This window comes from Lynx canadensis, chromosome C2 (genome assembly GCF_007474595.2).
Source record: "Lynx canadensis isolate LIC74 chromosome C2, mLynCan4.pri.v2, whole genome shotgun sequence".
Taxonomy (NCBI): domain Eukaryota; kingdom Metazoa; phylum Chordata; class Mammalia; order Carnivora; family Felidae; genus Lynx; species Lynx canadensis.
In genome coordinates this window covers 5,742,655-5,764,705 of record NC_044311.2, presented here as the reverse complement: position 1 = coordinate 5,764,705, position 22,051 = coordinate 5,742,655, and the positions used below count along the sequence as shown (strand labels likewise).

Here is a 22,051-nt window from a genome sequence, read left to right as displayed (position 1 = left end):
TTTTTAAAGAATACACAGCTGACCCTTGAACGACACAGGTTGAACTGCAGAGGTCCACTTACATGTGGATTTTTAAAAATAAATGCAGTGCAGTGCTGTGAATGTATTTTCTTTTCCTTATGATTTTCTTAATAACATTTTCTTTTCTCTAGCTTACTTTATACATAGTAAGGACACAGATATATAATACAGATTATTACATATCCGTATATAGGTATATAACACAGAGGACATAGTATATAATACGGATAACATACAAGTTACATGTTAATTGACTGCTTACGTTATCAGTAAGGCTTCTGGTCAATAGCAGGCTGTTAATAATTAAGTTTTGGTTAAATAAACGTTGAAAAAAAATTGTATTTAAAAAAAAAAAAGGGGGCGCCTGGGTGGCGCAGTCGGTTAAGCGTCCGACTTCAGCCAGGTCACGATCTCGCGGTCCGTGAGTTCGAGCCCCGCGTCGGGCTCTGGGCTGATGGCTCAGAGCCTGGAGCCTGTTTCCGATTCTGTGTCTCCCTCTCTCTCTGCCCCTCGCCCGTTCATGCTCTGTCTCTCTCTGTCCCAAAAATAAATAAACGTGGAAAAAAAAAAAATTAAAAAAAAAAAAAAAAAAAGGGGGCGCCTGGGTGGCGCAGTCGGTTAAGCGTCTGACTTCAGCCAGGTCACGATCTCGCGGTCCGGGAGTTCGAGCCCCGCGTCGGGCTCTGGGCTGATGGCTCAGAGCCTGGAGCCTGTTTCCGATTCTGTGTCTCCCTCTCTCTCTGCCCCTCCCCTGTTCATGCTCTGTCTCTCTCTGTCCCAAAAATAAATAAACGTTGAAAAAAAAAATTGTATTTAAAAAAAAATAGTTAAGTTTTGGGAGAGTCCAAAGTTCTACGTGGATTTCTGACAGCAACAGGGGTTGGTGCCCCTAACCCCCGTGTTGTTCAAAGATCGACTGTGTATTAGATCATGCCATTCCCCTCTTCAAACAGAAGCTTTCATTGGCCTCCCTTCGCCACTGCCCCCTCTGGTGTTTCACGGTGCAGACCTGCCCGTGTGTTTCCCCACAGATGCGTTCACCCTTCCGCGGGCTCCTGCCACACTGGTCTTCGAGTCGTGAGCACAGCGGGCCGCTTGGGTGTTTAAGCAGCTCTCCCCCTGAGCTGGGGCGCTTCTCCCCATCCTTGGCAAGCCAATTCCTTCTCATTTTCTAGGTCTCACCTTCCTTGGAGAAAGACTCCCTGACTCCTTCAAGAGAAGGCATGTTGCTCCCAGGGGACCCCTGGGAGGCTCGGTCAGTTCAGCGTCTGACTCTTGATTTTGCTCAGGTCGTAATCTTGCAGTTCGTGAGATCAAGCCCCACATTGGGCTCTGCTGACAGCACTGAGCCTGCTTGGGATTCTCTCTCTACCTCTCTCTCCGCCCCTCCCCACTCATTCTCTCTCTCTCTCTCTCTCTCTCTAAATAAATAAATAAATAAATAAACATTTAAAAAAAAAAAGAAAAGAAAGCAGGTTGCTCCCATAGAACTAACCTCAATTTGTTGTTGTTGTTTAAAAAAATGTTTTTAGGCTTGTTTATTTTGAGAGAGAGAGAGCATGTGTGCACAAGCAGGGGAGGGGCAGAGAGAAAGGGAGAGAGAGAATCCCAAGCGGGCTCCACACTGTCAACACAGAGCCCGACTCAGAGCGGCCTCAGTCTCACGAACAGTGAGATCGTGACCTGAGCCGAAATCAAGAGTCGGAAGCTGAACCAACTGAGCCACCCAGGCGCCCCAGAACTAACCTTAATTTGAAATGAAATCCTTCTTTGCTTCCCTGTTTACCATCCTCTGTCCCCTCAATCAGCCCTGGGAGGGCCGGGGCCACGTTTATTTTGTTCCCCATCGCATCCCTTGTGCCTGCCTAGTACGGTACCTGGCTCTTACCAAGGCCCCTGTAAATATTCATCAAATAAATAAGCAAATGTGACTATTAGGAAACAGGACTCATATTTTGGCAAACTTTGCTGGAATACTTCTCAATTTCTTATGGTTATAACTTAATTCTCACTTGTGGGGCTGGTGGGTGAAGAGTAGGACCGGTGGTGACCTTCCAATGACCCTCTTCTGCAACCTACATCTCAATGTAACTTGAGGTTCGAGGGGGAAAACTCTCTTGCCTCGTGGAACCTAATTTTAAGTGTAACTGGCCACGTAAATGGTAAAGTACAGGTCACAATCTACTCGGTGACTGTAAAAATTGTAAAGCTGGCATCAAGAAGCAGCACACCAAAAGGACCATAAGTGGCATCTTTGAGAATAGTCTCTGTTTACCAGGTTAGGTGACGCCCGTCTGGTTGAGATGCCCCGGCTTGTGTCTTTGGTTGGGGGGCACTGGTAGTTTGCAGAACGAGGGAGGAGATCTCTAGGACGGAGAAAGCAGCTTTCCCGTGTTATGGATGAGGAAACTGAGGCTCACACAGCCTACCTGATCCCCAAAGCCACAGGGAGGGAGAAGGGCTGGAACCCGGGCTTTTCTGACTCCCGAGGGGAGATGCAGTCCTCTGCATTCACAGAGGACTGGCTTCTCGCAAGGGCTGAGCTTGGGAGTTGAATGGAAGTGGCTTCAGAGAAAATGAACTCTGCACTTGCTGCCCTGCTCAGTTAGTGCTTGGCTGGGCAGGTGACTTTAGAAGCGAAAGTGTGGCTGCAATGCTGAGGCTTCATTCTGGGGTCTGATTAGAACGAGAAGGGAAGGCCCCCTCTGGGGTGAGGACGGCCAGGTCCAGCCTGAAGGAGCTGGCTGGGCTCCCAGGCCACCTGGGCGGTTTTAACAGAGATACTTTAAAACGAGTCAACAATTTCCTTTCCATGCTGGAGACTTTGCTTTTGTCCAGGCCCTTTCACCCACAAAGGCTCAGTGACTTCCTGGGGGCCTGGCTGGCTGAGGCAGGGAGGGGGAAGGAGCCTCAGGCCGGGACGCGGTGTTCTTGCCTCAGTCACTGTGAGATGCCGGGCAAGTCATTTCTTCTTCCCAAGTGTCGGAGGTCCTTCGTTCACTAGAGGCAGAGGCTTAGCGGTTCTAACCGAGTCGGGGGGGGGGGGCGGCGGTACAAGGAAATCTCCAGGCACTTGTTAAAATTCTGACCCATCTGAAGGGGTGCTGAGGGCAGTGGGCTGCGTGAGGGAGGTGAACGCCCCAGTGTGGACAGATGGTTCCCATGCACCATGGCAGAAGGTGACGGGCCCCAAACGCCTGCCCTGTCAAATACGCAAGGAAGTATCACTCCTTCAAACATACTATTTCTTAAAAAAAGAAAGAAAGAAAGAAAGGCAAAAAAGCCCAAACACTCCTCAACCATCTTTGGACAAGGATTTTCACATTCTCTCATTAAGGCTGCAGATGGCCCGGGAAGTTACTACCAACAGAGTGGTCCAAATGACTGAACAAAGCGTGGCTCAGGTGTGCGCCCCAAGAGGAGCCAGGGGTTAGCTGGCCTGACGCTGATCCTCAGGATAAGAGAAGCCCACGAGAGGGGACAACTGTCACTTCTTAGCAGCCCTGTATTGACCCCCTCCCTCCCTTCTAGTGCTGGGGAATCCCCCTCTGTGTAAGTCTCAGGGCAATGGTGTCACAGAGATGCTGGGGGTTTGCTTTCCCTGGGGTGTGGTCTCCCGGCGACAGGGACCCAACCTCGGGCAGTGAGAGGCTCCCCACTGACTCTAGAGCCAGAGGCTGAGAGAAGCCAGGGACAGCTGTGTCCAAAGCACCCCGTGCACTCTTCCCATGGCCTGAGCCCGTGGTCCTGGCTCCTCAGGTTTCTGGGCTCCTCTCCTGCCCTCAGCCTGGTTCTCCAGACTTCCTGGCAATGCTGAGAGCTGCCATATATCCTTCGCACCCATTCTGACTCTGCCAAAAAGAGAATCAGTCCTCCCCGCTTGCTCCTAAGATCTTAGCCCAGTATACACTCCACATGGCAGTGACTTCTTCACCTGTGGATTTATGTCTGTATCCTATTTTCTTCAGCTGGAAAATATCAAGAAAATCGGTGTGCTATGTAATTCATACAAGCTTCTCATCCAGCCTGAGAAGGGGGTTGGGGATGGTGGCTCGCAGTAGCAAAGCTGATTCTCCAGATTCTTGGTTTGTCCTGGGGGAGTTTCTAGCCTCAGTTGTTGGCAAATCTCCCTGAAAAGTGAGAAGGGCCAGGTCGGGGCGCCTGGGTGGCTCAGTCGGTTAAGCAGCTGATTTCGGGTCAGGTCATGATCTCACAGTTTGTGAGTTTGAGCCCGGCATCGGGCTCTGTGCTGAAAGGGTGGAGCCTGCTTGTGATTCCGTCTCCCTCGCTCTGTGCCCCTCCCCCGCTTGCTCTCTCTCTCAAAAATAAATAAAAATAAACTTAAAAAAAAAAGGGCTGGGTTGAACAGAATAGGAAATTCAGCATACTACTGGCACTTGGAAACCAGTACAGAATATAACACGACAGATCTCACCTGGAGCTCTCAGGTTTGGGTCTGTACAGGTGAGCTTGATGGGGCTGGTCTTAGACACCCCCCCCCCCGAAAGTACCCTCCAGATCTATTTATTAATAAACATTCAAAAATCGATCACATATTTCTAGTTACTCACTCAAATGCTTTGTAAAGCACTCAGACCATAGCATAAAAAGAAAAGATCCAAAGAGTCCCAGGAAAATCACTTGATTTCCCGATTGGGGAAATTTACCACGGTATACACATTATGTGGTTACAAATCAGATTATTTCCCCTTCTCACCCACACCCTGCTCCTTACCAGCTGAAAGGACACTTCCTGTTCATTCCAAGGCCATCAGAATTTGGTATCTAATCTAAAATCTTGTGAAACTTTGCCCGGTTTAAATTTGGTGGCTAGCCTCCATGGAAATTTCCCCTCAAATAGATAGCTGACAGAGAGCCAGGCCTTCAGAAGACTCATGCAGGGAAGAACGTGTTTGTTCTAAAAAAGTAAACCTTCCTACTCAGAAAAGACTTTTTTTTTTTCCTGCCAGGAAAGTTGAGAACAGACTGTAGGACTTCATCTAGCTCATGGGTTGAAAGGCAAAGTCCTGGAAAGGAGGGAGAAGGCGACATTGAGGATTCTGATGGGTCAGTGCTAAAGAAAAATCATTGGAAGTGAGAGCTTCTTTCACAGAGCTCTTGATAATGAAAATATCACCATAGTGCTCAAAATGGAACAGTAGTTAATGGAAGTGGCATTTTGGGGGCATACAGATGACTCAGAAGGCCAACAATGGGATGTTAAGCAATGTCCTCCCGGATCCCATAGCTCAGTGTTCTCACTGAGGGCGATGTGCCCAGTCAATTGGTTTTTCATCTACATGAGGGATTCCACCTGTAGGAAACCTGCTAAATCACATCCCTTAGCTCTCAAGCGGGAACACCGTGGTCTACTCAAACATTCCAAACCTCGCATGTTGGGCTATAAAACTTTTTAACCAGACCTATGACAATGAGCGATGAACCAGTCTCCTTCACTTCTCAGGCGAGGGTCTGAATTAGCAGTGAAATGGCCAGAAGGCGGTGAGGAGAAGGCAAAAGCCAGCTCCAAACACCTGATCTGCTGGAAAAACTCGCCCTAGAGGGTGAGAGATGCCAGTGCCATTCCAAGTCACCCTTTTTGGTTCCTGTTATTAAAATTAGTCCCTGGACAATTTCTCCGAGTGAACAGAGGAGTCCAGCTCTGCACCTGGCCGCCCTTGCCCACACTGAGCATGGTATGCCCAAGCCCTGGTGCAGCTCTGATAACCCTCCCCCATTCCCAGATTCACCTTCGTTCCGCACTAGCTGGTGCTCTTGGCTCTTGCTCACCACACACAGGAGCGGGACTGAGGTTTCGTTGCAGTCCCCAGAGACTTATTTTTTTTTCAGGGTCTTACACGAATGGGCTTTGGGCCGATTCATATCCTAACACTGAGACACGTGGTGCTCCTATTGTTGTTGCAAAATAAGTTAACAGCCTTTTCTTTGCAGGTACACAACCTCTATGATTTTATCACATTTGTAAATTTGTCACGGCAACACCGACCCCTCCAAGAGTCCCTTGAGAGGAGGTGAATTCCAGGGAAGTAGATGCAAAAAGGTAGGGTCACTGCCTAGCTCGGTGGCAAAACCCGTTCGCAGGCTGCTGTCTCGACCCTTTCTATCTGCCCAGGATGTGAGAGTGAGTGTCAAGAATGCACCTCCCCTCCCGACCCCTGAAAACCCGTAAAAGGCAGCACAATCCCAAGGCCACACTTCCCCTCCAGCCTCCCCCACACCCCCACATCCACGCCTCCCGCTGCCGCACCCTCCCGTGTCTCTGAAGCTTGCATCCCCCGCACTTTAGGCAGGACAAGGGGGCAGAGAGTGAAAGAAGGTTGGAGGGCTTAGAAATTTGGATGTGACTTCTTTAAAGTTATTCAAACCACTTGTTTTTAAGGCGCCTAGTGTTTATCCATGGAGCAATATGATTGGGGAGGCAGATGAGGTTTCAGGGAAAGGTCTGAGAAAGATAAAAATAGTCCTGGCTTTCAGAGTGGAAATCCAAGCCCTGTCAAGGGTACTTCCAGACTATTTTTCCTTGAGCTGGTCATAGCAGAGAGCTTTCACATAATGATGGCACAGTAAAGAACAATGCTATCACAAGAGCCGACCGCAGCAGTTCTCCGTGGGGGCCTGGGAGCCAAGGCAGGCATGGTCTTGGGTCTACCGCAAAGCCAACATCTTGGCTCAGAGACTGTCTTTACCCTCAAATTCTAGCACCAAGCCACCCAGATTCCCTCACCCTCCCAAGAGGGCTGTTCTAAGGCTGGCTGACTCACCGTCATCTCTTCTGGGTTCCCATTGGCTATCTCCACCACCCTCAGGGCAGCATCCACCTTGACCTTGGCACGGGTCATGAACTGGATGACAGATGAACTGTCCTGTGGAGGAAACAACACAACTCGGTGACACATTTTTCAGTGACAACGGCTGGGCCTCAAAGTAGCAGGAAGAACTGAATTCCAAGATTCCATGTGGGCCGGATGAAAATTTTATCCCTGAACTAGGTACCTCCCCATTCCAGGCACCCACGTAAACAGAGGTTTCCAGTCTGCCTCTCGAGAATTCTTTCATACTATGGCGGATGCTGAAAAGCTGAAGTTTTGCCAGTCATCAATACACGCAAGCTTGTGCGCTATGGTTTCCAAGCGGTAAGAGCCAGATATTTGGACGTTGATATTGACATACTCACAAAGAGTAGAAAATAAATAAAGCTGCTTAACTGTGTACAACAAATCCAGGCCTGGCATTCCATGGAAGGCATCTGATTTATATTTCTCAAGCATCCTCCTGCTCTGACCACAACCCTCAAACCCTTCACATGAGTTACTTTTAACTCTTTCTTTACCCTTCAATGAGGCTGTCTGGGGGTCAAAACCATTTAACATGGAGAGAGGAGGCTGGATGGGGTGATGAGACAGGGACACATCTAGCTTATAAATCAGGCCATGGCTTGAGGAGTAAGGAGACTGGGCGGGGGGGGCGTGGGCACATCTAAGACTCAGGAAGAGCCCACCAGCAGTGGCCTTGATGTGGGCTCAGATCCACAGAATGAGAAAATGGCCACCAGGCAGGGATGGGGTTGGGATCTGGAAAGAGGGCAAAACTGCGGCTCAGGGAAGGGTCAGCAGCTTGAGCCAGTGGTACAGACAGTGCTACCTTGACTGTGGGTGGAGGACCAGCCTGGCTTCCGGTGAGGAAGCAGGACAGGCGGGCAACTGGAACATTCGGCAGCCCACCTGTGGGGGTGGCTGGGGCTCTGCCAGCGAGGTGACTTGCAGTAGACCCACCCACACTTCCTCAGTCTGCCTGCCACACAAGGAGGTACGTATCAGATGCCAGCTCTGACCCACTTCTGGTAAAACCTACCCCCCCCCCCGAAAGTGAAAGCAGAGGACCCTCTCAGAGAAAACAGTTCCCTCTGCTCATCTCTGCCAAAGAAACCACAAAGACCCTCCCGGGAGGGCACACGGGGAGGCCACTTTGCCTGCTTCACCTGGGAGGTATGCGCTAATTATTGTCCCTTTTTTTTAAACGGCAGTGAAACCGATTTTCAATGCTTCTGGGAAGCTTGTCACGCAAACGAACCGCTCCCGTCAGCTCTCCTCTAGCAGTAAATACTTCTGTGTGCGAATAATCTTTTACCAATTTAACAGTTTCGTAAATGTGTGGTTTATTCGCAACCTTGACTAATCGTCACTGTGGATCCTCATAATCACAAGGATAATAACAAATGATGGTGGTAATTGTCAGAGTTAAAGGCGGGGCAGATGAACAGCCCGCCCCAGGACAGGCCTCCCTGTGGTTGGAGAAGGGCACTTTCAGAGCAATCTGAATCCTCTGATAATTTAAAAAGTCAGACCCTGCATTTCAAAGGAAAACTAGTTAAGATCAAAACAATAAAACCTCAAATTCCCTTGTCTGGGGCTGGACCTTGAGGTCAAAGGAAAATAAACACAACTGGAGGCCCAGGCCAACCTCAAGGCTGGAGCGGCTCCATACCCTTAGGGAGGCCAGAGGGCTCTGGGGCGCCTCGTCTGGTGCTCACTCCCCAAGGGAGGTCATGGCTGGCTTCAGGGGACTGACTTTCTGCGTTTCAAGCTCTAGGAGCAGCTGGGGACCCATCTGGTTCCAGGGCAGCCTCATTTTAGGCTCTCCTCTGCACCTGAAATTTCTGGCTTCTGCAGAAAGGCACTTTCAGGGAGACTGATCATCCAGCACCTACACACGACACCCCACGGCTGTCTCTCAGGGCACAGACTGGACTTGGATGGTCCTTGGGAACGGCGGTCAGTGGGACATGATCCTTGGCAAAGGGTTACCACTGGCCACTGACAGGGAGAGTCACGCAGAAGGCCAGGCCACTGAGCCGTATACACAAGAAAGGCCTGAGGCCTTGCAATTCAATTAAGGACAAATGACGGAGTGCAAGCGGCAAACATCTGGGTTGAGGGTGCAGGAGGAATCAGATTGGCTTCCCCCCTGCCATCCGTGCCCGGATCAGGGCTTCGTCGACAGTGACGAGTGTGGCGTGGGGAATAAAACTGTCACCGGGGCCATTTGTCAAGAAGATGAACGGGACAGGTAAGTATACGGAAGCCTAATCTTTCAGCCTGACCCAGGAGACCCACGTTGGGAAGGCACTTCCTGCGATGCGGGGCTTCCAGACACGCTTCCGGAATCACAGGACGGCCACTGGGACTCTAGCTTTCGCCTGGTCCTCTCCCAACGCTGTCCCTTTTCTTTTCTTTTTTTTGTAATTTGTTGATTTTTGAGAGAGTGAGTGGGGGAGGGGCAGAGATGGAGGAGGAGAGAGAGGGAGGGAGGGAGGAAGGAGAGGGAGGGAGGGAGAGAGAGAGAGAGAGAGAGAGAGGGGGGGGGGGGGGGGGGGGGGGGGGAGGGAGAGAGAGGGGGGGAGAGAGAGAGAGAAAAAGAATGAATCCCAAGCAGGCTGCCCATTGACAAGCGCAGAGTCTGAGGTGGGGCTTGAACTCACAAACCATGAGATCAGGACCTGAGCCAAAACCAAGAGTCAGATGCTTAACTGACTGAGCCACCCGGGTGCTGTCCCCCATGCCCCAACGCTGTCCTTTTTTAAGGGAGAGGAGCAACAGGGAAACACTGCCGGGAGAGCCCAACTTGCCCCAAACTAGTTTCCCTGCAAAGGAAACCAAGGAAAAGAGAATTGTGCGCAGCTCTCCCTGGGCGTGTGGGGGCCGCACCAGTCACAGATGGAAAAGTGGGCGAAACATCTTGAATCTCTCGTGCCTGTGACTTCTCAGGTCAGCATGCTACTGCCATGCCTAATTTAAAACTAACATTGGGATGACTTTTCTAAAGATATTCATTCAGGTTTATACCGACTAACACACACAGTTTTTCCAGAGGAAAATAAATAGAATCTCTGTAGCTAACACGCATATTTTATCTTCCCAAGTGATTCTTTTAAAAGCAGCTGGTTGGCTGTGGCCTTTCATACTCCGCAGCTCTTATGTTAAAATAAATCGAAGGGAATTTGTATGATATTTTTAGAGAACCGCTAATTCACTGACTGAGGTATTTTTAAATGAGCCACTTTTGATAAACTCATAATAGCAAAGTGACCTGAAGATCAAAAGTTGGACTTCCCTGAAATAAAGTGTCATCTAAACAAAGGACTGGCAAACTACCACCCATGGGTCAAATCTGGCCCTTTGCCTGTTCTTGTAAATAAAGTTTTATTGGAACACAGCCATGCCCATTCATCTGAGTATTGTCTATGGCTGCTTTCACAAGACAATGGCCAAGTTGAGCTGTGACAAAAGACTGTGTGGCCTGAAAAGCCAGAAATATTTACAACTGCCCTGTCACAGAAAAGGTGTGCTGACCCCTGATCTAGCATGGGAGCTTGTCAGAACGACAGAATCTCAGACTCAGCCCCCAGGAATCTGCATTTTAACAAGGTCTCCAGGGGATTCTGATGCAAGCTGAAGTCGAGAGAAACTTAAATGTGCAAAACAAAACACCCGGGGAGCTTATTAAACTGAAGGATGCTGGTTCAGGAAGCCTGGGACGGAGCCCAAGATTTTGCAGGTCTTTTCATTTTTCTTTTTCAATTCCACATTTCTAACAAGATCCCAAGTGCTGCTGATACTGTTGGTCCTCAGACCGCATGTAGAATAGCAAGGGTCTAGTGGCCCCCACCCCGACCCCAGCATCTTCCTGCAGCGAATTACCAATGGCACCGGCCAGAAACGTTTTAAAAGGGGCAGGCAGTGTTTCATGAGAAAACCTACTCCAAGGCTTTTCTTTTTAAAATCTCTTTTTTCATTGCTAAATAAAACTGTTTTATTTTATTTTTTTAAATATATTTTATTGTCAAGTTAGCTAGCATACAGCGTATTCATACTGGATATCACTATACCTAATAATAATACCAATGTTTAAAAGAATTTTTTTTAATGTTTTACTTAAAAACATTTTTTTTTTACATTTATTTATTTTTGAGAGACAGGGAGAGACAGAGTGTGAGCAGGGGAGGGACAGAGAGAGAGGGAGACACAGAATCCGAAGCAGGCTCCAGGCTCTGAGCTGTCGGCACGGAGCCCGACGCGGGGCTCGAACTCACGGACCGTGAGATCATGACCTGAGCCAAAGTTGGACACTTAACCCACTGAGCCACCCAGGCGCCCCTATAATACCAATGCTTTTAAATGAACCGAAGGGCATTACCTTCTTCAATATTTCTGTGTTCAGCAGCATGTAAATGTCTATAGTACGACTTTCTTCTTTAGCAAGCGCGCTAAGGTTACAGTGCATTGTTAGGCAAGAGATTCCTGGTTTTTCACAATCCTGAGAAGAGAAATCAGAGAACTTTCTTTCAAACGGTATTAAGAACAAAGACAAATGCGCAGCAGTTTATGGAGCAGAGGGCTCCATGAGCTTCTATTCTGGTGACTAAAACAATCCTAGGCAGAGAATTCCAAAGGAAGATCGTAATCATTTCCTTCTTGCCACCAGAGGGCAGTGGAGGGATTTCCTGCCCCTGCGGGCACCAGAACACGGCTTCAGGTCAAGCAAATGGGAAAAAGCCACTCACTGGTTTACACTACCCAAAAACTGGATTTCACAGGGACAGATGACTGTTTTCAAAAAGACACACATTTACGTATTCCAAAAGAATTTTTCTTATGAGTTTTGAACACAGGATGTTATTTCCTGCATTATGTGATCTCTGCCTGTGCAGTTGGCAAACACACTTTCGTGCTCCTTTTCCAGGCAGAGCAAATTAGAAGGCTCAGAAGTCATATCATGACTCAAGAAAACACAGGAGGAAAGAAAAGCACGTTTGACCAAGAAAACACGCGAACCACCAACAGACACCTAAATTCCAAATGTAAGTTACAAAAGAGGAACTCTTCTCTTTCGTATGGTAGAATCCAAAACGCACACACCTTCCGGCATGATGTTTCGTGGCTGGGGAAAAACTGCCAGCCGCACACAGAGTTGTGTCTGTCAAACAACGAGATATCACTATACCTAATCATGCTAAGGGCTTTTAAAAATAGTTGTATCATCAGCACTAGGTAAGTTAAAAACAAAACAAAAAACAAACCAAAAGAACCCATAGTGCAAGAGGCAAACAGTCCTTTTTTTTTTTTTTTTTTTAGGAAAAAAGAGAAAAAGAAAAGTGAGATGTGCCCATCCTGAAATAATACGCTAAAGAGATATAACCAAATATATGGGGAAAGGAGGCTTGGGGAAAGCATATAACTGTATCTTCAATACCTTCACTTAAAAAAAAAAATGGAGGTATCACTTACATAGAGTAGATGGAATAAATCTTAAGGGTCCCCCTTGATATATTTTTCACGTTTATACCCAGATCAAGGTGTGGAATAATTCTGGTACTGAAGCAGGTTCCCTCATGCCCTCTCCTGTTGACGTTCCTTCAAATGGAACCACTATCCTGAACTTCATTACTATTGCTAGCCTTGGTTTTTCTGAACTTCCTATAAGTGAAATATTATACTATGTGTGCTTTGGCTCCAGCTTTTTTCAGGCATTATTATGTCTGTGAAATTCGTTCCTGTTGTAGCGTGGGGTAGTGTTTTTCACTGCTCTGTAATATTCCCACATGTGGGGCTACACCACAATTGTTTACCCATTCTCCTGTTGATGGGGATCTGGACTGTTCCCAGCTTTGAGCTCTAAGAAGATTGCTGTCAACCTTCTTATCCATGTCTTTTAGGGCACATAAGTACACATTTCTCTTGGGGGTCTACCTCAGAGTGGAACTGCTGGGTCGCGGGATATGGAGATGTTTAGTTTTAGTGGAGACTGCCCAGGAGTTTTCCCAAGTGGTTGTAGAACCATCAGTCTTGATTAGACTCATACTCGTTGGAGAAATGTTTTACTTTGTGCTTGGTGGGTTGCAAGGGTTTTCCCTTTGCCAGGCAATGGAATTTGGAATGTAAATTTAACACTTTGATTGAAACCTCAGGCTGAAAAATAGGACTTGACCACAGTCCTTGTGACTCTAGACGTCAATTGATTAAAACCAGATTTGGAAAATAATAAATGCCAAATAGAAAACTAGTCTCTCTATCTCCTACTCGCCTTCCTCGTGAGGACCACCCATGTTAACCCAACCAGTGAGCAAATTCTTACCAAGACTTTTCTTCCAGACTTTGTGAAAAAGGCAAATATCGTATGGAAGATATTTTCTTGCTCTTGAGGGATGATGCAGGGGGTTGGGTTTTTTTGGAAAGAACAGTTTCCCTTCTCTTGGCCCACCTGAAAGGGAAAAGAAATCTGTCACAGTGGTCCATCCCAAGAATGAATTATGAACCTGGAATCCCTTACTGCAAAGTCATCCCTTCCCCCTTGACCATCCTCCAGCGGACAATATTGCTGCAAAGCTGAAGGGTGAAAGTAGTACCATCAACGAGACCAGATAATCCGAAGTCCCTAAATAATTGAGATGAGATGGCACGCAACATGCGAATGAAATGTCACTAGGAGACGGTAAGACTTAAGGAACAAAATAAACCTTATACTTCATGGTTTCCAAAGCACATTTATAAGCATCCCGGTAGCTACTCCTGGAGATGAGCTTTCACGCTCCTTGTCTGGAGGAGGAAAATGAGACTCAAGTTAAGTCCTTGCCAGCAATCACAGAGTCTAGAACCCAGGTTTTGAACCCAGGTCTTCTAAGACCAAGCATTCATGCATGGTCCACTGCCAGAGTTTTCAAACTGTGTTCCACAGAATACCTAGGGTGCTATCAACCCCCCTTAGTCATCTCCCTAGAGAGGAGAAGAGGCATCCAGCAGGACTTCTCTGGGCCCCTTTCTCTGCTCCAACTAGAGAATGACCTATAACGTCATTTAAAATCAGAGTTCTGCGGGGCTCCTGGGCGGTTCAGTCGGTTGAGCGTCCGACTTTGGCTCAGGTCATGATCTCATGGTTCGTGAGTTCGAGCCCCACGTCGGACTCTGTGCTGACAGCTCGGAGCCTGGAGCCTGCTTTGGATTCTGTGTCTCCCTCTCCCTCTCCCTCTGCCCCTCCCCTGCTCGGCCCTGTCTCTCTCTCTCTCTCAAAACTCAACATTAAAAAAATTTTAAAAACAAAACAAAAAACAAACCGAAACAACAGCGTAAGCCTTCCATGGTGGTTTCTTTAAGAATAACACTATTTTTGATGCCTAAATTGAGGATATGGTGAAAAAAACAGACTTCTTTACATACATCATTACATAACCCTGCTTGTCGCTGAAGACCGGACATAACTTAAGGTCAAGTTGTAAAATTTGTAATTAGTGATTCATAATTTAGGACTGCGTTTATAATCCCTTTTCTAACCAGAATCATCTGTTTAAATCAAACCCTCTCATTTTTAAAGCTCCTAAGGAAAATATAGTGTGTCTGAATTTATTCAAGAATGTTTCAGGGGTGCCTGGGTGGCTCAGTCGTTTGAGCATCTGACTCTTGGTTTCAGCTCAGGTCACGATCTCATGGTTCGTGGGTTTAAGCCCCACACCCAGCTCTTTGCTGACAGTGCTGAGGCTGCTTGAGATTCTCTCTCTCTCCCTCTATCTCTGCCCCTCCCCCCCCAAATAAACATTAAAAAAGAAAAAAGAATGTTTCAACTTCCCATTCACAGTAGGGAGCAAAACTTAACATTTTTACATCAAGAAACTTCTAACTTAAGCCAACAGTGCTCATCTTTTAATAACAAACTATAGAATAAGATCCCCAAATTTGCTGCATTAATCTCGATTTTATCTTTGGTGTAAACACATATACCAGGATTTACTATAATATATCTGAAAACAAATAAGATGGCCTAGTTCCCCCAATTCATTATTACAAAAGACTATGCTGCCTTTACAAATCTCTCCTAGTTTAGGACTTCTTATTCTTTAAGAATATCTCATAATTTGGTACGGTCTCAATTACTTTTTTTGAACCACAGAATCTGGGAAGATACATCAGCCTGATTCAGTCTCAATCAGCCCTGGTTTTGGCTGCTTTTCGAGGTCACCAGAGGGAATTAATGGGAAGAAAGCAATGGGATTTAACACAGACTTGGGAATTATTCTTCGGAGCGAGTATGGCAACCTGCGATAACTATTTGAAAGTCCCTTTTAGAAAGCAAAACACAGGTCCCTGATGTAGTGAGGATCACGAATAATCACGAGACAAATGCGAAAAACCGTTGCAATGTTATGGAAATGGGCATTCACGGTTTGCAAAAAAAATTTCAATAAGAAGCTTGGATTGAAAATGTACTGCATTTCCCGGGGCAGCCGGCTGGCTCAGTCAGTAGAGCATGCAGCTCTTGATCTCGGGTTCGCCAGTTTGAGCCCCATGTTGGGTGTAGAGATTACTTAAAAATAAAGTCTTTGAGGGACGCCTGGGTGGCTTAGTTGGTTAAGCATTAGACTCGGTTTGGGCTCAGGTCGTGATCTCATGGTTCGTGAGTTTGAGCCCTGCATGGGGATTCTCTCTTCCTCTTTCTCTGCCCCGCCTGTGCTCAAACGCACACGTGTGCGCGCTCTCTCTCTCAGAAATAAACATTTAAAAAAATTTTAAAAAGTGGCTTTGTCATGATATATGCTGATGTCAAAGGATGTATGTATGCATAAAACCATTTTGTGAGATGTGCAAATGGGAAGAATAATGTAAGTTGACATATTATTCTTAATGTAATTTTAAGAATGCAACTGCGTAGTTAGGTTAAATATTGTGAGTCGAAGTTATTTAATTCGCGTTTCTAACTTCTTTTATTGAGGTAAAATTTATATTCACTAACACGCACAGATCTTCAGAGTGTAGTTTGATGAATTCTGACAAATGAAGTCACCCACATCACCACCGCCCCAGTGAAGGTACAATCTGTCTCTCATTCCAGAAAGTTCCCTCCTGCCTCTTTCCAGTCCAGTCCCATCCCCCACCTCCAAGGCAACCCCATTTCTGATTCCTATTAAGCTGGCCCAAAGAAGTGTTGAATGCACCTCATTAGGGAAGCGGGGTATTGTGTTATCTGGGGGTTGCCCTCTATTTAGGCACGGAGGGCACACGGTGGGTGGATGGAACGCATTTCGTTCACTGAGCATTTGAGAATTTGCATGTGTTGTGCTCATGTTCCTAATCCCACTCGTTTCTCATTCTGAAGCATCCTCCACTTAACCTGTTAGTCTTCTGGAGCGGACATTCGCGGAAAGGTCACTTCGAAAACCGGTCCTGCTGCAGCCCCGGGGCGCCTGCATGCCTCTGCTGAGAGGGCGGGGCCTGGTCACACAAACACTTTGGTCTGGGTTTAGAGACACGGAATCTCTGAGTCTTGTGCGATGCATTTGTCCCCGATCGAAATCAGGCGTGGAGGCAGAGTTCCTCCTGGCTCTGCGAATTGGTGCTTTGGGTCTCTAGGCTGGGAGAGGAAGGGCGGGAACAGAGCCCCAGACCAGCCAAGTTGGCTACCCTTGGGTGCAAGGAGCCCGGCACTGTGAATACCCCCAAACAGGAGGAAGCCGGGAGGCAGGGCGAGGGGGTGAGCACCAGCCGAAGCCTCAGCGCTCAGCCTTGGGCGGCCTGCGAACAGGGTGCCGACAGCGATGTGATGTGACCCCGTGTGACGTCTGATCTGGCCCAGGGGAATGTGGAGAAGGGAAGTGGAGACTGAGTCTGTGTTGAATGAAAATCTCAGCCAGTTGTGCTCCCGACTGTGGTTACACGGGAATCACTTCAATTGGGGAAAATGACATTTTTCGGGGAGGTTCAGGGTGGTCCTCGTTCAAAGGGAGATCGAAGGTTGCTTGGTGCTCTAATGGGTCTGATTCCGATCGCCTAATCCTGTTGCCGATGTGCAGATGTTCCCTCAGCTAGAACTGAGCAACCCAGTCCCTGTCCGGGTCGTGGAAGGGCAGGATTTTTCTATGTTGGGTAGGTTTGTATGCAACAGCCACGACACTACCTAACGCGTGTGCAGGCTCTGAGTGCTTTACACACATTAGCGCGTGCAGTCCTTGCCCTGGGAGGTGAGTGCTATTACCATCCCCGTTTTACAGATGGAGAAACTGAGAGGCAAGGGGAGGCCGGAGGTCCGCCTGAGGTCTCTCGGCTGGCAGGCCATCCAGCTCCAGAGCCGGTACTTATAACATGTCCCTGCCTCTCAGGTACAGAGGAGGCTGGGGCTGGGGGGGCAGTCATGCACAGGCACAGGTGGGGGGAAAACCAGACCTTCCTGTTCCTCCCCTGATCAAGAAGAAGAACGCACTAGCTCAAAGTCTGGGAGGCCCAGAACCCTTCATCCTGACCCATTTCTGCCACTGGGGCCAAAGACTGACTCCTGGCCAGAGTGTGGGAGATAAAAGCGCCTGTTGGCTGAGAGGCCAGGCTTCTCCATGCTGTCTCGGCCTGGAAGGGGAACAGAGCATCCTGGAATGTGGTTTACTGGGAGGCAGCTTGGAGATCACGCCGTCCCTTGGCCTCAGCTGACAGATAAGGAACCACAGGCCCTGAGTTCCAGGACTTGTCCAGGTCATGTGACTGGCTGTTGGCGGCAAGAAGCACCCAGTGAAGGCCCAGAGGGCCTTGGGGGGCACTCGACAGTCCCGGGCGTTGGCCCGAGCTCTGCCTGCTAACAGCTGCCCGTTCGAGTCCCCGGGGTCTCAGCGTCCTTGTGTTCAATTAGGGTGGTCGCCTAGGTGGTCACTAAGGTTGTCTTCACCTGCTTATTCCATACTTTGAGGACCACCCGTGCCTTTTGTAAGAGCAGGGGGCCACCTGATCTCACGTCATGTAGGTAAGCAATTGCCGACATCCCCTACTCCCAGCTTGGTTGTAAACACCTTCTTTGCATACTTTTTTTAAAATGTATTTTGAGAGGTGGGGGGGGGGGCGGGGACAGAGAGAGAGAGAGGGAGGGAGGGAGAGAGAGAACCCCAAGCAGGCTCAGCGCTGTCAGCCCAGAGCCTGACACAGGGCTCGAACTCATGACCATGAGACTGTGACCTGAGCTGAGATCGAGAGTCGGACGCTTACCAACTGAGCCACCCAGGTGCTCCCTCGCCACTTCTTTGCTTAAAATCAAAGGGAAACGCTGTTTTCTTCCTGCGTTGCAGACAATCCAAACACCACGGCGCTCGTGTCCAACAGATTCATTTCTGTGGCTGGCCAAGGACTCTGTGGCCATTGCCCTCTGCTCGTCCCTGCCCACTCAATTCTCATCTATTTTCCAGACCAGCCGAGTCCAAATGCTTCCCATGACACGGCTGCTTATCTTCCAGGACCTCTGGGAGCTGGATGAGGCCCACGTCTACTGGAATGTGAATAACAGGTCTTCACCAAACACACACAACAAGGACGAGGATGTGGGCCACAGTGTCAAGGCTGGATTCGGCCAAGGCAGCTAATGAGGGTTTTCTGCTGGCATTTGGTCTCCTTTACTCCCCTTGTCCGGACCCCAAAGAAAACATTGTGTAAGTCAAAACCAGGAGATGGTGGTGATTTGGGAAACTGTCAGGAGCCCAAGGACAATGTGGACATCACTTGGTGGCAGAGTCCGAGTTAGCCTCGGTCAGGAGCCTCTGTGGTCAGAAGCCTCCGAGGTCCCAGGCCCATCTGAGGACGAAGTGCTTGGTACACTTGGCGCGGTCTAGCCAAACCTCCCTGCATAAACTACAGGGTTCAAAGTATGAATCGGGACAATTCCAAAGGCCTGATGCTGCAAAAGAGAGTCCGTTACCATTCAAAGGAACGTCTAGAGCTTTCACTAAAGACTCTCCAGGCCGTGGTGGTCTGATAAAGGGGTTGGAGAAAACAAAGCACTCCCATGTTGTGGCCTCAAGAGAGGGGCCTGCCTATGGTACCTCTGAGTTGTTTGCTGACCTAGAGGTAGAGAGAGGACATAGGTCTCTCCTGGGGTCCCAGAACAGAGCCACCCTAATGCAGTTCTTGTCCCTGGGCCTCAAGACCGGAGGGACAGAGCAGTCCTCCAATCTGTTTTCGGAGTCTCATTCCCCAAGCGTATCACCCTCGAAATCAATCCCAGCTGCTTACGGCCCCATCCCTGTGCGGAGTTCAGATATAAACAGGAATTACGCCAGCTAACGTGGGTACTATTCTAAAAGTTATGGGGGTGCCTCGGTGGCTCGGTTGGTTAACATCCAACTCTTGACTTTGGCTCAAGTCATGATGTCGTAGTCATGAGATCAAGCCCTGAGTCGGGCTCTGCAATGAGCGTGGAGCGTGCTTGGGATTCTCTCTCTTCCTCTTTCTGGGCCCCACCCCTGCTCATGCTTTCTTTTTTGAAATAAATAAACTTAAAAAAAACCACAAAAACCATTAACAGCTATGGCACATACTGAATCCTCATAATACCCATGCATAGAAGGTGCTGCTATCAGTGGGGTGATCATATAATTTATTGTCCAAACGAGGATATTTTCGAGAGGGAAGTGGGAGACTTAATCAGATGGATGAGCAAGACAGAGACACATATCAGGGATGTGCCAGGCAAACTGGGCCATCTGGTCTCCTTAACTTTCACTCCTATTTTACAGATGAGAAGACTGAAGCCCAGAGGGCTTAAGCAGCCTGTCACACACCTAGATGCTTTGATTATGGAATTATGGAAGGAGTACCATCTCCAAAGCTTCCCCCAGGATGCCCCCTTCCTGTTCCTCCTTCCTTGGGCCCAGGCTGCAGAGCCTCTGTCCCCCACACGCCCGGGCCCTAATCTCATCGTCCGCTCTCTCACAAGCCCTCAGAAATGTTTCCCTCTACCGGCAGTCGGCCTGTCATGATCTGCATTCTTGACTCAGAGGAGGTAGTGCTTCATGTGGATCTTGGAAGATAAAGAGAACTCCTAGAGAGCAGAGTGAGAAGGGGAAGGCAGTTCCAGGCAGGGACGAATAGCATGTGCAAGGGCACAGAGGTGCCAACAGCAGACTTGAACTAGAGAGTACCTATGAGTTCAACATGGCTCACGCACTGGATGAATGTTGGGTTGCGGTGGGCAGAAAGGAGGCAGTAGAGGTGGGCCTTGACACAGAGGAGGGTCCTGCAGACAAATCTCAGATGGAGGTGGGACAGCCACCTCGAAGGCGATGAACAAGTCTCAAAGTGAAGGAACCACTTTTCACCCGGGGCGTGTGATATTACTGCAGATTTTTAACAGGCTAAGGCATAGACATCCCCTTTCTACCAGAATCAGCCCCATTTCTTGACCATTCTTCAGCTGGCTGGGGTCCAGGGATGGGAAAGTTCACCAAAGTGTCCCTGGCTTGATGTACAAAGTGAACTGCCTTGAACACAGTACACAGCCGATAAAACAGAAACAGGGGACCAGATCAGCAGGGGAGCAAACTCAATGACATTAGTGCTCCCTATGAAAGATGCTCAGAGTCTTTGCCAACGTGGGTCTTAGATGAAGTTTGATTCGAAAACTATGTTTGTTGAACTGACTCGGATTAAAGAGGGCACAGGTTCATTTTTGAATAACACGTGTTTCACGTTAACTCACATTCATCTGTTAATCAGTGACTCTGTGTTCTCTGTTACATCTTGGGGTCACTTTTCTGTATCATGTCCCACCAATCACAGCGGATGGCAACTGGGTAAACATGACCCGTCCCCTGACTTGCCACCCGCTCCTCTAGATTCACATACCCCTGGAGTTTGAAAACCCAGAGAATGTTTCGAATGCCTACTTTGCTAATTCAATTACCTACTGCCCAAACTCGGAACCAAGTATCAAAAGATAATAGGCCCCTTCTGCCACAGGAGGCAGAACCTTCACCACAGTGGCTTTGGTGATACTAATTTTAGGACTTCAAGATTTGAAATAAAAATAGTACTCAGAAAATGTTTGAGAAATGATACCCACTGGCTAATCAGGCTGACCTAAGAGGTTTACTAACAGAAAGATACACTGAAACTATACCTTTTCCATTCAGCAAAATATAAACTGATAGACCATCTTTCCTCTTATAGAGCTCTTTATGTTATGCCTTAGGTTAAATCACGTTGCTCTGATTCACTATTATTTCTTGGTGTTGACTGAAGAACGGTACAAGAGGCTAACATTTTACGAACAAATCCTAAAACAAACATTTTCACGTATTACCAGTCGTTTCAAGTCTTTGCAAGAATATAGACCCAGAATAACGCAGAAGAGGCTGGCTGCCCAAAGGCTCCGTTCATTTACCTTGATTTTTCAACTGCAAGGACACTATTGAACACGAGCAGAGAAACCGCTAACAATCCTGGGTAGTTCCTCCTAACAGATAGATCTAGCTTTATGTAACGAGTGTCTTTGAAAGGTTGGAAACAATTTTTGTGTGCATGCATCATTTCATGCGAAGGAAGGGGTTCTCAAAGGTGTCCTTTGGTAGACCCTCCCGGAGCACGGATTCTTCTGCTTTGCGAAAAGGGCCCTCTTGCTTATCAGTTCAGCAAGTTCTGACTTTCCGATATTTACCTCTGCGTGGAGCTAGACACTTTCTGTGTTCATACGGACACACAGAAAGGACAGACACTCTGATGATCTCAACAACAGGAGGTACGTTAACATGAGGTGCTGATTTTGGCCAGTCCCTCCCAGCCTGCATCCCCAAATGAAGCGAATACCCTGTGTCTGAACCGAAACAGCTAAATGAGGGCCTAGCAGCCTTCCATAAAACAACAGCCCGCCTCCAGACTGGCAGTGTTGGGGATGGAGCAGGAAGACGAGGGGGTTTAAGAATGATCTGGTGTCTTTTAATTTTCCAGACAGGCAAAGATGGTTACTTTTAAAGAGACTGAATGGGCAAGGGGCATTAAGGAATCTACTCCTGGAATCATTGTTGCACTATATGCTAACTAATTTGGATGTAAATTTTAAAAAATAAAAAAAATAAAAAAAAAAATTAAAAAAAAATAACCAATGGAAAAAAAAAGAAAAGAAAAAAAAGAAAAAGACTGAAAAGATCATAATGTTCACTCTAGATATCTCCTCTCTTTCTAATTAAAAATTATACTCTAAATAAAATGCTATCTTCTTG

General features: G+C 47.8%; 1 protein-coding gene across 1 annotated transcript in view; it reads right to left on the bottom strand.

Annotated features, from left to right (window-relative positions):
- The window catches only part of ITGA9 (integrin subunit alpha 9), a 305,474-nt gene that overhangs the window by 26,771 nt on the left and 256,652 nt on the right, over nt 1-22,051 (bottom strand). The window contains exons 24-26 of the mRNA XM_030329294.1: nt 13,174-13,299; nt 11,236-11,355; nt 6,804-6,905 (exon numbers count right to left, since the gene is read on the bottom strand). Coding sequence (XP_030185154.1) covers nt 6,804-6,905; nt 11,236-11,355; nt 13,174-13,299 — 348 coding nt within the window. The remainder of the gene's footprint in view (nt 1-6,803; nt 6,906-11,235; nt 11,356-13,173; nt 13,300-22,051) is intronic.